Consider the following 16469-nt stretch of genomic DNA (forward strand, 5'->3'; position numbering starts at 1 on the left):
ATTTAGTCATCCACAGAATGGGTATGTTACAGAAACTGCAGGAGACCTGCTAACTGTGACATTTTATCATGCTGTGAATTGGTTTTTTTTTTTTTTTTTTTTTTTTTTTTGACAGAGAGCACAAGTAGGCAGAGAGGCAGGCAGAGAGAGAGAGAGGAGGAAGCAGGCTCCCCGCTGAGCAGAGAGCCCGATGAGGGGCTCGATCCCAGGACCCCGGGATCACGACCTGAGCCAAAGGCAGAGGCTTTAACACACTGAGCCACCCAGGCGCCCCTCATTCTGTGAATTCTTAATGTCTGTCCTGTTCCATGCAAGAGACAGCGGAGACCAAATATGTCAGCTGGAAAATGATGAGAAGTTGAGGAACTAGGGAAGAAATACTGTGGACAAAAGGAGCAACACTTATCATGATTAGGCCAGAGTTAGAGGTTTTTTGGAAGAAACCACAGAGTATTAAGAGGAAACACTATGAACATAATTTATCACTCTTGCTTTTGACCTCAATCAGTTGCCTGAGGGAGTATTCATCAGGTTTCTCCCTGATAACTCTATCACCTTCCCCCTTGTCCCTACCCTGGTCCCACCCTCCTTCTTATAGGAAGTCACTATGCACAGCCTTTGTGGTGGGGAGTTAAGCTGTCTCCTTGCAAGTAAAGTATCTACACTAACTATTGGGAACTCTTCTGTAAGGGAGGTTTATCTTTCTCATCATGTGTTTGCTCAATCCAACATTTACTTGTGTGAGTGTGAACTAATGGATGTTTATTTTATACTTTGGGTTATAATCTAACACTACCTAATTTACTTACTTGTTCAAATGATCCTAACTCATTGGGAGCTCTTTCAGAGGCCTCCTGTGTCTCTTAATATATCCCCTATTGTCGTGGGTTTGTTTTTTTTTTAAACACTTCCTTACTTTCTGTCACTATATGATGCTCTTCTTGTGTATTTCCTGACCCAGTCCTAGTATCTGCCATTTCTCCAGAGTCCTGGTTCACTTTATGCGAGATCAGATACTAAGGGCTGGGCACTAGGTATGGTGACTGCTACTGGGGTATCGTTGCTTCTGGGCTCTCTCAGTTAACAAGCCAAGGAAATATATGCATATATTACTATTTCTACATGTAAACAGCTCTACGTTAAGTTCAAGACAAGTTCACACTAATGTCTCCAACTCTAACCCATTACCACACAGACTGTTCTATCCTCCTCCTTGTCTCCAACCTCTTACTCCAACAGGGAGAAACTTGGCTTTCACCAAGCACCATCCCTGTACTTAATCCTTCACTTCCAGTGGAGAGGTGTAGTGGTTTCTGAGTTGTTAGCCTGTGGGGAAACGCTTTATCAACTAGACCACCAAGCTTATGTTCAGTTTCTTTCTCCTTTATTATTATAAACTCCAGTCATTTCCAAAGTCACTCAAATCAGCACTTTTTCCTCCATCTTTTTCAGTGACGTTATTCCACACATTTGCAATAGAATTCGATTTTTTAAAAATCCAAATCTCCTTTCTGTCTCTCTTTTATCCTGGACACTGATTGGCTTATGGGCAATGTATAGTTAGTTTCATCATGTAAGCTCGGGACCTAGCACTAGTGTTAAATAAATATCTAAATTAGTGAGTTCAGTGAAGAAATTGAAGATGTCTAATATAGAAAATAAGAATTCCTCAGACAATATATTCCTTTCAATAGCCACCACATCCTTTGGGAAGAGGAGGCATGATTAATTATCATCAAATATTTGGAGGGCTGTCATGCAGAAGAGGGATTAGAACCAAGGTAGAATTCACAGAGGTACAGAATTTCAACTCCTTATACGTAAAATGAGGTAAACCTGCAATCACTGAGAAAATTAAAAAAGCCTGAATGAATCTTTGTAAGGGATATCAAGAGAGGCACTTTCTGCATTGAGAAGGAGAATGAATGAACCACTTTCTATATCTTTCAACTCTGAAGCTCTATAAGGTGTAACAGGTCTAGTACAGGGTCAAATTAAGAACTTCAAAAGCCCGGGAGCGCCTGGGTGGTGCAGTTGGTAAACATCCAACTCTTGGATTTGGCTCAGGTAAGGATCTCAGGGCTCATGAGACTGAGCTCTGAGTCCAGGTCCTCCACTCCGTGTGGGGTCTGCTTGAGGTTCTTTCCCCATCTCCCTCTGCCCCTCCCTTTTGTGCTCCCTCTCTAAAAAAGATGTAAAAAAAATCTTTTTAAAAAAAATCCCCAAACTTCAAAAACCCTAAGAACAGAAATATTTATGGTGTCCCATTCTACTTGTATTTCAAAATAAAAACAAAGCTGTATTGTAAAATATGTTAGGAATTCCGACGAATTTCACGTGTTCCTATGATGATCTGTCTCTTTCTAAGACAGGAAAGACAAACTCTCCTTAATCTTCCCTCCCTCTCTTTTCTGCTGTCATTTTTGCAAGACCCTACACCTGGGATTATTTCTGTTTATCACCCAGTGCTGATTTCCTGATTCGAGGTAGAAGACAAGGAGTATACCAACACTTCTTTGGGAATCATCTGTGAAATAAAAAAGCCTTGTTCCAAACAAACCCGATGCAAAGGCAGAAAAGTCCATGGCCTTTTCATTTAAAATATCCATTTATACTCTTAACTATAGGGAACAAATGGATGGTTACCAGAGGGGAGGTGGGTGAGGATATAGGGATTAATGAGTACATTTATCATGGTGAAAAAAGATTAAAAAATCTATTTACAATAATTATGGCAGCAATAAATCTGGGGACTATTTAGTTCATAGTATAAAATGTGGTTCTGCACTTTAAAACTCTAGCACTCTAGAACTGCTATACATAGTTGGCCAGCCCTTAAACCACTGGCATTCACAATGACAGTCGAGATAGGATGCTACCCAAGCACAATCTTAAGCAAAGATGAGATGACTTATATCCCATTTAATTTTAATTTGTAAGTTTCATTTTCCTTGTGCTCAAATTCTTTGAAAAGTGATACATATGCCAAGATATATGCTTAAACAGAACATACTAGGACTTGATCACATAATGTGATAAGAGGAAGAAGGCAAAAGTAATTTGTGAAGATTACCAATTTAAAAGACTGCACTAACTTGTTGATTACATTTATCCTGTGAATTTTTTTTTTAAGATTTTGTTTATTTATTTGATATGCAAAGATCACAAGTAGGCAGAGAGGCAGGCAGAGAGAGAGGAGGAACAGGCTTCCTGGCTCTATCCCAGGACTCCGGGATCATGACCTGAGCTGAAGGCAGAGACTTTAACCCACTGAGCCACCCAGGTGCCCCTATCCTGTGAATTTTCTAATTGTAGCTCATGGTATCTTAATCTTTGAACAGATTTACAGGTTACAAATTATTTCCCAAGAACTGTGCAAAACACCAAATGCTAAGACAAGTGAATATTGACTTATAACACTTCTGTATTTAGAAAAGTTGTTTTTTAACTGGTTCATCTTTTTTTGTCACTTTAACTCCTATTAGAAACCTGCTACTGCTTCCATACAAAGGGAAGAGAGAGTGAGCATTTTTCTATAAATGGTACAAGGCAGTCACTACCCGGTCCTAGAGTATTAGAAAAAACTACCCTCTGCAACTGAGCTGTCATGTTCTCATAATGACTTTACCTCCATAAGCGTTCCCAAGCTAAAATGGAAAAAGTACACTGAAATGATCACGTCAGGCCTTCTTATGAGGGTTAGCACTTGCTTAAGGAAAATAAACTGCTCCCCGAGGGAATGGAACTCACTGCTTTAAAGATCTGAAATAAACCTTTGGTAAACCATAATTATTTAAAAAAGAATTATACATACACACACACACACACACACACACATAGTTTTTAAAAGCAAATAAAAAAAATACTTACTGGAACATCCACATATTTTGCAGCTGCTTTCACCTTAAGTGGAAAAGAGATAATTATGAGAATTATTTTCTTAACTGTTAGATAAGTACTTTGACAACAGTCAAAAGACAACAGAAGAGAACCTCATGCAAATACTTACAGTGAATGACAGAATGGATGAAAAGAAAGTGCCTTCATCATATCTTGACAGCTTAGATAACACCCCTTCCAACACTGAAACAAACTGTAATTGTTTATAGTGAGTAGACTATTAAAAAATTAATAACAGGGCACATAATTTCTGGACCAACTCCTCCCACAGCACAAAAAGCCACAATGAATAAACTGATAGTCAAGGGGCTGACTTGTAATGTTTACTCTTTCATTTTGAAGGTGGGCTCTAAGGTCCTTTTCCATTGCTGGAAATAATAGACAAAGTGTTTTTGTTTGTTTGTTTTTTAAGATAAAAGAATAACATGTTATAGGAGCCTGGTTACCAAACATGTGAGATAATTTAAACCACTGATAAATAACTTGACATTCCTGAGACTATTCCTTAAAACAACTTTCAACTTCAGTAGAGATGTCTAGAAGCAATGATGGTCAAGTGTAATCAGATTCCTTTCTATCAAAGATCACTTGACCACTCCCCAACTTTTTCTGTCTACAGGAGAGGTTGAATCAAAATGACCAGATAATGGAAGGAATGTGTAATATCTGAGGCTCCTGTGACCCTGCGACCAAGTCCCACATTAGTTAACAGGCACTTATCGAGCAGTTCTAATGAGGACATACAAGGATCAAATCTGCTTTCAGAGGCTTACGAAGCACTTGGAGATCTAAAACATATGAACACTCTGTAGGCTATGAGGGAAAGAGCACTAGAGTGAGCTTAATATAAGCTCCTGATTCCACACTACTATGTGGGCTCAGGCCAACCACAGCACCAATCAGTTCTTCTATCAGTTAAGTAGAGTGTGTGTGTGTGTGTGTGTGTGTGTGTGTGCGCGCGCGCACGCGCGCGCTGCAAGTGGTATGGAATTAAAATTTGTCTCACAAGTGTTTTACATTTCTTTTTTTAAAATATTTTATTCATGGGGCTCCTGGGTGGCTCAGTGGGTTAAAGGCTCTGCCTTCGACTCAGGTCGTGATCCCCGGGTCCTGGGATCGAGCCCCGCATCGGGCTCTCTGCTCAGCGGGGAGCCTGCCCCCTCCTCTCTCTCTCTGCCTGCCTCTCTGCCTACGTGTGATCTCTGTCAAATGAAATGAATAAAATCTTTAAAAAAATTTTTATTTATTTATTTGACAGAGATCACACGTAGGCAGAGGGGCAGGCAGAGGAGGAAGCAGGCTCCCCGCTGAGCAGAGAGCCCGATGCGGGGCTCGATCCCAGGACCCGGGGATCACGACCTGAGTCGAAGGCAGAGCCTTTAACCCACTGAGCCACCCAGGAGCCCCGTGTTTTACATTTCTACAATTTTATATTTCTCTGCAGTTAAAATTAAGATGTGTATATCATAATATGATTAAAAATGTGGAGAATTATATTTCATTGAGTGGAAACACTAAGATCTGGCACTAAGAAATTAGTAGGAATCTACTGCCGTGTATCTTTCCTCTTTAGAACTAAAATAATACGCACTATTGACAAATTACATACTCCCAAAGGGAAAATACTGACAAGGTTTTTTAAATACGAAAAGGGAAATTAACGAAGGCTGGTTTTTGTTCACATAGCAGCTTCTTCAACAAAGTGATAATAGTTCCAGGGACAGAGCTTATTGGTCTCTGGTGACCAGAGAATGCACTGAGAGTGCACAGGAGATCATCTTTTCTCTGTGGCTGGTCAATTACTGCAAAATAGTTTATGCAAAAGAAACAAAAACTTCCCTATAGGTTTCTCCATCACATCATGTGCGACATGATGTAAGAACACAGAAACAAAAGCACGCGAACAGCTGACTAAAATCGTTTTAAAGAATGAAAACTATGTGTGGCTCGTTAGTTATCCTAAGGGATACAAACAGCAAAAAACACAAAATTACAAATTGCTCACAACTAAAAGTCAATTTAGTGCTTTCTTCCTGCCCATTAGGATTTCTTACCAGTCACAGCTGGCTAACTCAACTTGATGTGGTTTGCGAAGACCCAGAAGACCAATACCCTAGGGCTAGGTCAGACCAGGGGAAGGGAATTCCAAACTTAATGGCCCTCTGTGGAAAATGCCTCATCTCTTCTAACTCAAACCTTGAGAGTCAGTGTGTGCTGGGTGATCTCATTTGCCACGAGGAGAGCGACAATTGCTATGGTTACCAGACTACCTGAACCAGGGAAGGCTCTAGCACAGCACCTGGATCTTGGTGCCCTCAAGTGAGTATGTGTGTACACACATAAGTGGTGCTGAGGGACCAGGCAAGGTAGAGGCCAGAACCCTGTGGCTGGAGTTAGAGGGTCTTAGTTCAATCGCAGCCCTGACCTGACAATCTGAATCTCTGGCCCCAGGGCGATGGTGAAACCTTGAGCTTCTTTCGTGTTAGCACATTCATCCATCGAAGGGGGAAAAGGACAGTCATCCTGTCTGTCTTACCAGGGATCAGTGAAGCTCAGTTGGGAGGATTTGTGTGAAAGGACGGTGAAAACGGCAAAATACTAAAGAAATGTGAAGAATTACTATTACCCATATGATTAGCTAAATCACTATCCATTATATAGGTCTAACAATCTATGTATGTTAAGTCACAAATTCGTGGGGAAAGCCTTGGGATTGCTTAGTGATGAGGAGTAATAATGAGTTTGGCTACTGGCGAATGGGTCTAGTTCAATAAAAGAAACCTACTGAGGTAGAAGAGAGTTGAGGATGTAAATCAAAGACCTGCGTTCAAGTTCCACCTGCTTCAGGGCTGTGGGGTTCACAGCACGGGAAGGTGGCTTTGAACACGGGGGGTCTGGCTCCAAAGCTCATGTTCTTTACCATTAGGGGGACACAGTTGTAAGCATCAAATGAAGTCATGTGCCCAACCTATTTGTACTCAGTAAGTGTCATTTTGTTATTATTGAGGCCCTAATGTGGGAAAGGAAGACAATACAAATCTTCGATCTTTCCTTCCAGGAACATGCAAACGAGCAAGAGAGACAGACATGTACGCTATCGGTCATGACAGGAAGCAAGTTTGAAGGGCCAGTAAAGATGGGCAAACAGGGTGACTGAAATGCGAGGAGGGAAGGCATGACTTCTAACTGGACATGTTGGTAAGCTCCCAGGTGGCCCAGGAGCTGACGGGCTTCGGGATGGCAGAAGTGGAGGGGATAAAGGGACACTCAGGGGGGCCTACTGGTGGGCGGCTTTAGGGCAAAAGTCCCCCACAGCAGCAGCCGCAGCCCATCTGGCTCACCTTCTCTTGCGAGCACCTACCAGCACCGGGCTGTATCCATGTAGGTCCTACACAAGGACCGGTGGGCTGCTGCCCCCGTGTCACAACATTCTTTGCCTCCATTTTAACAATAGTGGAGAGCCTCTCCTTGAGTCCCTCCCCACCCCACAGGGTCCCTGGGGAGGCATAAGCCTGCGGGGACCCTGTGCTTACATGGCAGTGAACTGTGTCTGTACCCCTGGGATCAAGCAGCTGAGCCATACCGTTCCTCCAGGAAGACTGTCTTTGTGAGATTTCTCCGAGGCACACGCAGCAGAAGAGTGGCCTTAAAAACCAAACTCTATTAAAGTCAAGATTGACTAATAATGATATATTTTCCATCTGGCTGTTAATTGCACAAAACAGCAAGATTCCAAAGAAATCCAGTTAAACGCTGGGTTTAGTTGCTGTGTCTTTAACTGCTTCCTGTGAACTTTCTCAGTACAGCTCGGGGAGGATATAAATACTTAGGGGTTTGCCTTGTGCTCTCTGTTCTCCTGAGGGTGTCAGGTTGGAATGAAACACTGTAATCTCTTTGTTTCCCTGCTCTTTATTGTAGATGCCATTTACTGGGTTTGTTTGAATAATATTTAACACCTAAAGTCTGTCTGGGTAATTACCAACTTTACCCCACTATGCACACTCCCAAGGAAATTAAAGATGAAAAGCACTTTGAAATGACGAGTAGAATGAAACATGCAGTATGCCACAAGGCATGGCGATTTCAATTTCCTGTTGAATTTTAACAGGGTATAAGATTCATTTTCCCACATGTATGGAAAGTAGACCACAAATTCTAAAACATTACTGGGAGGATTTCAGCTATAGATCGGTGGGTTCCAAACACAGTTCCTGCTTTTTCAGTGGTGACACTTCACGAAGGGATATTTGCCTCATTTATACTGCAAGTTGTAACATCTTCCACAGAGAAGAGATTCATCCAAATAAGACTGATTGTGAAAAACTAAGTTCTTTCCCTTCCTTCTCTTTTTTCTTGGAGGGGAGGGTTAGTGGTGCTGGAGATATCAGCAGATGTTTTATATTTATTTGGTAAGATCAGGACTAGCAAGTATTGTTAAAAATCCACATGCATACCATGGACTGGAAAAAAACCAGGCTTCCTTCCCTGAATCAGAATCTTAATGCTATGATACAATGCAATTGTCCCTTTCTCGTTCACTTTTCTTTGAACCTTTGTTCCAACTGACTTCCAAAAGGTCTTTCCAGATTTTCTGTATGTGTTTGGGATGCATACTATTTGAATGCTTGCTTCAACAGCACATATACTAAAACTGGAGTGATACAGAGAACATTAGCATGCCCCTGCCCAAGGATGGATAGTATTTGACAGCAAATATTTATTTGTAACATACCTCATTCCACAAAGTATCTAAGACAACTTCCAAAAGGACACATCTAGCCTAGACACTGGTAAATTCTCCACACTCTTCTCCTTGTTCCTTTTTCCACTGCCCCACAAATAGAGTGATCTATAGTATTTTGTCTTTCCTTTCTCCTAGTGGCTCCTAATAATCCTTTTAAGCATTTAGTTGGTTTTGGACAGGTATCTCCTGAATATATACCCTTGACCTAAATGAGCAAATTTAATCAAATTACTTTAGGATGGATTGGAATCTAGGTAGTCAGGTGTGATGTATCCTCTGCCCATCTTATTCTTAAGAGAAATTTAGGGGAAAATATTCTAGGTTATCAGAAGGAATATACATATATGTCTGTATATGTTTACACATACCTCTATATCTATGAACTCAGTAAGGTAGTGTGTTATCTTTCCGAAATCCCTTTGTGCAATAATCAAGGATTTAGTAGGTTGAATATGTGACTATGCTCTTTTATTTCATACCCGGAATTTCCTGAGCCCCGTTAACCGGAGTGCGTCATGAGAATGGCCACGCTCTCATTCTCTGCTGTCAACCATTTCCCCTGATCTGTCCTTTCTCACAGCTTTCTCAGCTTTTCTTAAGCATCCTTCTGTTATATCCATTGAATTCCATTCTCTTCCAGCTGCCCACGCTGGTACCACAGCCTGTATGCCTCGGTGGGACGACTGTCAAAGAAGGGGCATGCGGGCTGGTGGGTACAACCCAGGTACAAAGGGGACACCAGAAGACTGGGAGGTGAAGCTCCCACTCTTTTCCTCTCCACTCTTGCTGCATTCTGTGTAGCGTGATGGAAAGATGACAGGCCTAGGGACCACAAAGGCCAGGTTCCCGGCCCCACAGCTACTGACCATGTGACCCAGGGCCTCTGTTTCCTCATCTGTGAACCACAGAACTGGACTCTGGGGTAAACTGGTTTACCCTGGGAGTTGCCTTGGGAGATGAGGCCCCACAGGCAGAGCTCTAGGCCTCCTTCCTCTCTTCACTTGGAGTAGCCTTGCACTGATCAATGTTATACTTTAGGGTGCTACCCAAGATATATTTAAGAACATTAAGTGCGTCTTCTAAGCTTTATAAAAATATTTGAAAAGTCCTTGCTAGAGGATCTCAGGGTTCCAACTCTAGCACTGTACGTGCCATGGGACTCTGGAACCTGGGGAGAAATGATGTGCGTCCCCAGAGCCTTCTATAAAGAAATGTACGTAAGGATTTTTGTTTTAGATTGACAAAAGGCTATAGATATTTTTTGTCATTTAATACTCATGCTTTTTTGATGAGGAAATGAAGTTGTGTAGGGAGACCCAGATAGTAACATGAAGGAACAGGACCAGAGTTCAGATCCTCCGACAATTCCACATTTTGGTCAACTAAATTATAAGGTAGTGATAAAAATGGCATTTTTGGTATCCTTTCCTTGGCAAGATCTAATGTTCCCGCTATCCTTTCCTTTCCTCGGTAAAATTATCTAAGTCCCTTTCTGGCTAGAAGCATCTTTACTTTTTTCCCTTTTAAGGTTGATTTTCAATTCTCCATAGGGTTTCGAGTTATGGCACATCTGCCTAAGAACAGTAGCCAGTGACATAGAATCATTCCTAATGGTGAAATCTTATAATAGCCTTGATAGTTCAGTTCCATATACTTCCTCTGAATTCCAGACTCAACTATCTGATGGTCTCCTTGGCCTCCCCTCCTTCAGATATCAGTCAGCTCACTCTCCACATGTCCAGTATGACATTATGGTATTTCCCTCAAAATCTGTTCCTCTTCCAGGCACCCCGTCAGTCGATGGCTTCAACATGCACATTGTGCTTCCAGCCACCTGGGAGCGAGCTAGGTTTTCCTTTCTCTCCCCGTTACTAACCCTGGGGCTGCTGTAATAGGACACCCTAGTCTGGGTGACATACAAACACACTTGTATTTCTCACAGTTCTGGAGGCTGGGAAGTCCACAAACAAGAGGATGGTATATTTGGTGTCTTGTAAGAACCCCCTTCCTGGTTTAGAGATGATGGCTTCTGGCCACATTTTTACATGGCAGAAGGAGTTAGGGAGCTCTATGGGGTGTTTTTTTTTTTTTTTAATAAGGGCATTAAATCCTATTTATGAGGGTTCCATCCTCGTGACCTAATTGCCTCCCAGAGGCTCCACCTCCTAATACCATCACCTTTGGGGTTATTAGGTTTCAACATATGAATTTGGGTGGGGAGACACAAACATTCAGTCTACAGCACTCTTTAAACGTCTTCCGTGTCTTTGGGTTAGTCCACCAAAGACCAACAGAACACTCTCCACAGTACCCTCTCTGTAATCCATTTGCTACAGGCAATCAGAGGGATCTTCTTATAATGCAGATATGATTAATTCCTCACCTTCACTTGCTGCCTCCCAACCCTTCCACGGCTTCCCAATGTTCTGAGATGAAGACATTAGGTTCCTCAGGCCTGAAGTTGGGCTTTTCACCACGATTCCACTCTGCCTCTTAGGCACAGAGTTGGGAATCATTAGTACACAAAATCAGAAGTGTGAAAGTCACAGAAATTTGTGGAATAAGCTCAAAAGAAGATGAAAGATGGAAACCGAAGGGCTACCAGCATTTAGGTACTAGGTGGAGAAAGGACACAGAGATGGAAAGCCAAGTTCTTTTTTCAGCATGGAAATGTGCATGCAGTTGGGGCACACACTGCTGAGTGCGAAGTATGATCGAGAGCTCTGGCTTATTCTCTAATCATTTGTGAAGATGTGTGTAATAAGAGGAGGATATGGAGGTGGGATTGAGGAGAGGAGGTAAAAAGAAGGAAGTATGCTTTCTAACTTAACCAAATATAACAAACATATTCATCATGATGCACAGAATAACTAAAATGTGGGAAGAAACATTTGGGATACAACGCAAGTAATTCACTGTTCTACTCTATATTGAGTTAATTATTATGCTAGGATAAAATAAAAATGTCTAGGATATGACTCTTGAAATCTGACAGGGTAAAAACAGTAAATGTAGAAGTTGCCCATTTTAATTTTTAGAGTATTTTGCGTTCCGCTGATTTCCTAGACATCTAGAATCGGCATGTACATTGGGTTAGGAATCTGAAGCTCAGAAGTTTGGTTCCTGACTATCTTACTTAATTAGGTGTGTGGTCAGTTTAGTAGGCTACTGTGAGGATAATGTTTGTATCTGTGAATTAGGGTAAAACTGTCCATCCTATTGGAGTTTCACAGCTGGTACTTCATAAATATCCCCTTTTAAGATAGCATTTCTCCAACAACAACAAAAATGCGAACATACTATCTTAGAGGGTTGTTTTGTTTTTAAATACAATAAACTGGAGTTTAAAGACCGTTCACATGATAGCCTGGATAGTGATTCATCAGAGCAATGTTTCCCAAAGTCCGACTCACTGAACCCTTACGTCAAAATTACCGTGGTGTTTGATTAAACATGTACCTTCCTGCTCCCCTTCTCAAACTTCTAATTCAGAATTGTTGGAAAGTAGGCATGGAATCCACATTTTAAATGGACCTCAAGTAATTTTTGGCTTGCTAACATTTAAGAATTGAATTATAGAGCCTTATTTTCTTTAATAAAATTTTAAAAAAACCCCACCATTTATTGTCATTTCCTATCTGCGTAAACTCTCCCTGAATGACTCACAGACAATGAAGGCACCAAGTTCACTTCATCTCACTTTAGTGGGCTGTCCGTGCAGTACAGCAAGCCGCTATGCTGGGCCCCTGGGAGGACGGAAACCTGCCCTGCTCTGCCTCTGGAGCTTTGTTCTCCAGTGGTTTCCCCCTCCCCCACCCACTGGATACTTTCCCTGTTCAACTTTTCCCTTTCTACTTGTTGGTGGGTGTGTGTTGTATTGAAGGGGCAGGTATTCTTGTGGGGGTAGAAGTCAAGAGAATGGGAACAAACTGGTGGGCTGGTGTTATGCTGAAATCTTCCTTGTGGCTATTTTCCATCTCAAGACTTGCTACCAAGGAATTTGGGAAATATACAAACAAACCCTCCCAAACCCTGAAGAATCCCCCTGACTCCAAAATCAAGTATAATCCCACCATCCAGAGAAGCTCTGCCAACTTTTTGGTGTTTAGCCTCTCTTTTCTCTATGTGATGCAAATTCAGATTTGCATTTCTAAATATTTCTATTTCTGAAATAGTTTCCATTTCTAAAATATTAAGCTTTTTTTTCCACTTAATATATTATGAAGCCTTTCCTTTATCATTAATAGTCTTTGAAAGCATAGTTTCTTAGTATAGATGTTCCATAGTTTACTTTACCATTCCCTTCATGTTAGATATTAAAGTTGTTTCCAATTTTTCATTAGAAGTAATGTCACCATATCAATGTATCTCTCTGAGTGCATCTCACTGTGCATCTCTCTGAGTCGGAAAAAAATGCAAAAATACTTGTTAGGTAGAAGGGTGTTAATGTACTTGATATAGTTCCAAACTATCTCTAGGAAGGCTGTAATGAGTTATACTACCGCAGACAGGAAGTGTGAGTATCCCACCTCACCTTTTCTAAAACCAAGTGTTAGTTTAAAAACATCTATGCTAATTTGCTAGAAAAAGTGGTATGTTAATTGTAGTTTTTCTTCATTCCTTAAATGATGAGTGAGGTTTAACATTTTTCATGCCTCTTGGGCATCTCTGCTTTTTCTTTTCTAAATAACATGTCCTTCATTTATTAAATTGGGGGCATTTCTTCCTTTGCTTTTTTGTACGTTCTTCTGATTGTTTTATGAGGCCTGTCTGGGCGGGGGGGGGGGGGGGGTCCTCTGACCAAGCCTTGCAAAGAGCAAGGGCTCCATCTGTTCCTGTGAATGTGTCGCTGGACCACGCCTGTTCTGACTCCTCACCCTCCTGAGTTCCATTTTCTTCTCTTTCCCCCAGACCCGGATCTTGAGGGTCAGCTCATGGTGGTCTGTTCCACCCTGGTGGGATTTTAAATAGTCTAATCGTTCCATGGAATACTCATCGATGCTTCATCTCTACTTATACAATGACAGGCCATAGCCTTCATCAGAGATATCTGGAGCATCAGACTGGAAACCGTGAGAGCCTCCCAGGAGTGGGGAACCTCAGACAGTCACCCTTCTCCGTCTGCCTGGGACCAGCTCTAGAGCCTCGGCATAGTCATCCCCATAAAGAGGCTACACTCAATGACCAGTGACAACTCGAATCAGCCAAACAGATAGACAAATAGCAAGAGAACAAAAATGTGAAATAATAAGGTTTTACTGGGAGACAGAGTTATTTTTAAAAGCCAACCGCTGCAAGAAAGGCCCAGATGAACTGTAAACACAAAATCAAAGTTGCTGACAAACAGTGTCCACATTTTGTTCAGAACTCTTCTTGAAATCTGAACTTTTCTTGCATCTCTTTGTAAAACTATTTTTCCATTAGGTATTTAGAAACAGGAGACAGATTTTTCTAAAAATTCTCAGCAAAATGATTTTTGAGTCTGACTTAAAAAGATGAATAAATAATACATTACCTTTGAAACTAGCAGTGAAATGATTTCTTTTACAGCGTTGTCAATCAAATCATCTATTTTTGAATGGTATTGTTGCTGGATATTAAAAGACAAAGATGCATTAGTTGATGTAGACACAAAACTTTTGTCCTAAGTCATAAATGCTTTAAAGCTCCTAGTTATCATATATCCGATTTACTTAAAATGATCATTTTGAACATCAGAAGAACAAAACCTTGAAAACGATCCACCCAATCAACACTTTTTACATTGTGGCTTGGAAATTTTCCCATGTGCACTGTTGAGTTAAGCAGCTAATGGGGTTATTATATAGCTGAATTGGGTTCTTATTCTTATTCAGGCAGAGGAATGTGAAGGATACTTTTTGTCTTCTCCTCTATAATTAAGGTGGCCGTGTATTTTTCTAAAGGGTTGGTTTAGCTGGAGAAGCAAAAGGACTAGAAAAAGATTTAATTAATACAGCATTTCATGTCTGACAACTCTCATTCACAAGTTATTTTAAATGTGCTCTAGAAATAAAATGAGCTCCCAATTGTTCAGTCTAAAAGGACCGTTTTTGTCAGGGCGGGGAGCAGCAGTTTATACAATCCTTACGATATGCTCAAGCAAGGGCAAAATTAAAATTTCATCAACAAAGGTGAATAGATGGTAACAAATTAATAAGCCATAAAAGGTATAATGAAACAGCACTCAGTCCCCACAGTTTTATCACTGCTTCCTCATGAAAAAGACGCCTTCAAGTAAATATAAAAAAGATGTATTTAAAATAAACCTGAAAGGCTCCTTTTCTGCTCTTAGAGAATACGAGAGAATTGCATTCTTAAATTAGCAGCAGCTTCGGCAGTGTGTGAAGGCACATTCATTTAAACAGTAATTCTTGCTTTAGAAGCATTTATCTGACAGCCGATTGTCCCCAATAGCCACTTCAGAGAAAATGTGACTTGTAAAGACTAACCCTATCTTGATGGTTCAAGGCTTCTCGGAATAGCTAACATAATGCATAGAGTAAAAGTACTCGGGTCAGTATAAACATTAGACCAACTTAACAGCTCCCAGATGAATGGTTTCCTAGGATGTAAGTTTTTGAAAGCGATTTTTTTCTTCTGAAAACATGTCTCAAAGTTTCCACACACAACAAAACATCAGCGTAGGTCTGCTCTGGAATACACGGGAATGATTTCCCCCCCGTAGGCTCCGACCGTTACCAGCGGCTGTCTACCTGCACACACACAACAGGAAGCCCCGTTCTGGGGCATGGGAATTCTCTGCTCTGCGTGTGTGCGTGTGTGCTGACAAGTGGTCTAAAATCAATAGCACACACATCAGTGTGGAACTTTCTGGGCATGTATTTCACCTAGTGAAGGGAAACATTATGTGACTGTTTTCCTGAAAGACTTACTGATTCCCAAACTTGTGCTCCCCAGAGACGACTAGAAAAGAAACACAGAGCATGGATTTCTATTAGACTAGGGCCATGTCCTTTGCTTTTAGAACAGCTTGAAGGAAAAGGGGAGACAGTAAAGAAAAACCACAGAGTAGAGAAAGAGCCTGGAGGTCTGGCTGCTAGTGGAGGTGGCTGGGAAGCGTCCTCCAGACAAAGGTACCAGAAGTCCCTGGCTCCAGCCAGTTCTACAACTGACCTGGTATGAGGAGCTTATGCAAATGAGGTCTGCCCACCTCGCCCTCCCTGCTCCTCTCTCTTCATACACTTCTCTCTCCAAATCTGTGTCTGTGCAGCAGGAGGAAGTAAAATACCAGACTGAGGCTCCTCTTTGGGGTAGAATAGAGGTGATGGGCTCCAAGCTTCTCATCTCCCTCTTCCATGGAAAGTGCTACAGAACATACACAGATCAAGGTGCCCAGACCTCTGAGCGATTCCATCGTTCTTAAATATGTACTCGATATGTTCAGTGTTTATCTGTATTTGCCATAGGTTTCATTTCTTAAAAGATTTTATTTTTAAGTAATCTCTGGACTCAATATGGGGCTCAAACTTAGATCAAGATCAAGAGTTGCATGCTCTGCTGACTGAGCCAGCCGGGTGGCCCTGCCCTATGTTCATTTTTTAACTCGAGAGTAATCAAATGTCATCAAAAGCCTATTGGATATAAAACTGTAGAGCTTCTACATTTTAAACTTTTGGACTGGATCGATTTGGACATATCCTAAAATCAAGAGATGAGCCACTGAAGAGGTTCCTTCGACCCTTTTTATCAAAAGGCAGGGAAAGGCATGGACCCCAGGAGCCATCACATTTTCCTATAATATACACCTTTAGAATGCTGTTTTCTTTGACGCCTAATCTGGCCA

General features: G+C 41.4%; 1 protein-coding gene and 1 non-coding gene across 20 annotated transcripts in view; one reads left to right on the forward strand and one right to left on the reverse strand.

The window, feature by feature from the left end:
* CADPS2 (calcium dependent secretion activator 2) overlaps window positions 1-16469 on the reverse strand; it is a 536067-nt gene that overhangs the window by 35344 nt on the left and 484254 nt on the right. For all 19 annotated transcript variants that reach the window (XM_047694444.1, XM_047694449.1, XM_047694446.1 and 16 more), the window contains 3 exons: window positions 14160-14234; window positions 4010-4093; window positions 3871-3903 (listed from right to left, as the gene is read on the reverse strand). In XM_047694444.1, coding sequence (XP_047550400.1) covers window positions 3871-3903; window positions 4010-4093; window positions 14160-14234 — 192 coding nt within the window. The remainder of the gene's footprint in view (window positions 1-3870; window positions 3904-4009; window positions 4094-14159; window positions 14235-16469) is intronic.
* LOC125081531 (U6 spliceosomal RNA) lies at window positions 8522-8625 on the forward strand. The gene has a single exon (XR_007121732.1). It is a non-coding gene; the product is annotated as a U6 spliceosomal RNA (small nuclear RNA).

Source organism: Lutra lutra, chromosome 11 (genome assembly GCF_902655055.1).
Source record: "Lutra lutra chromosome 11, mLutLut1.2, whole genome shotgun sequence".
NCBI lineage: Eukaryota > Metazoa > Chordata > Mammalia > Carnivora > Mustelidae > Lutra > Lutra lutra.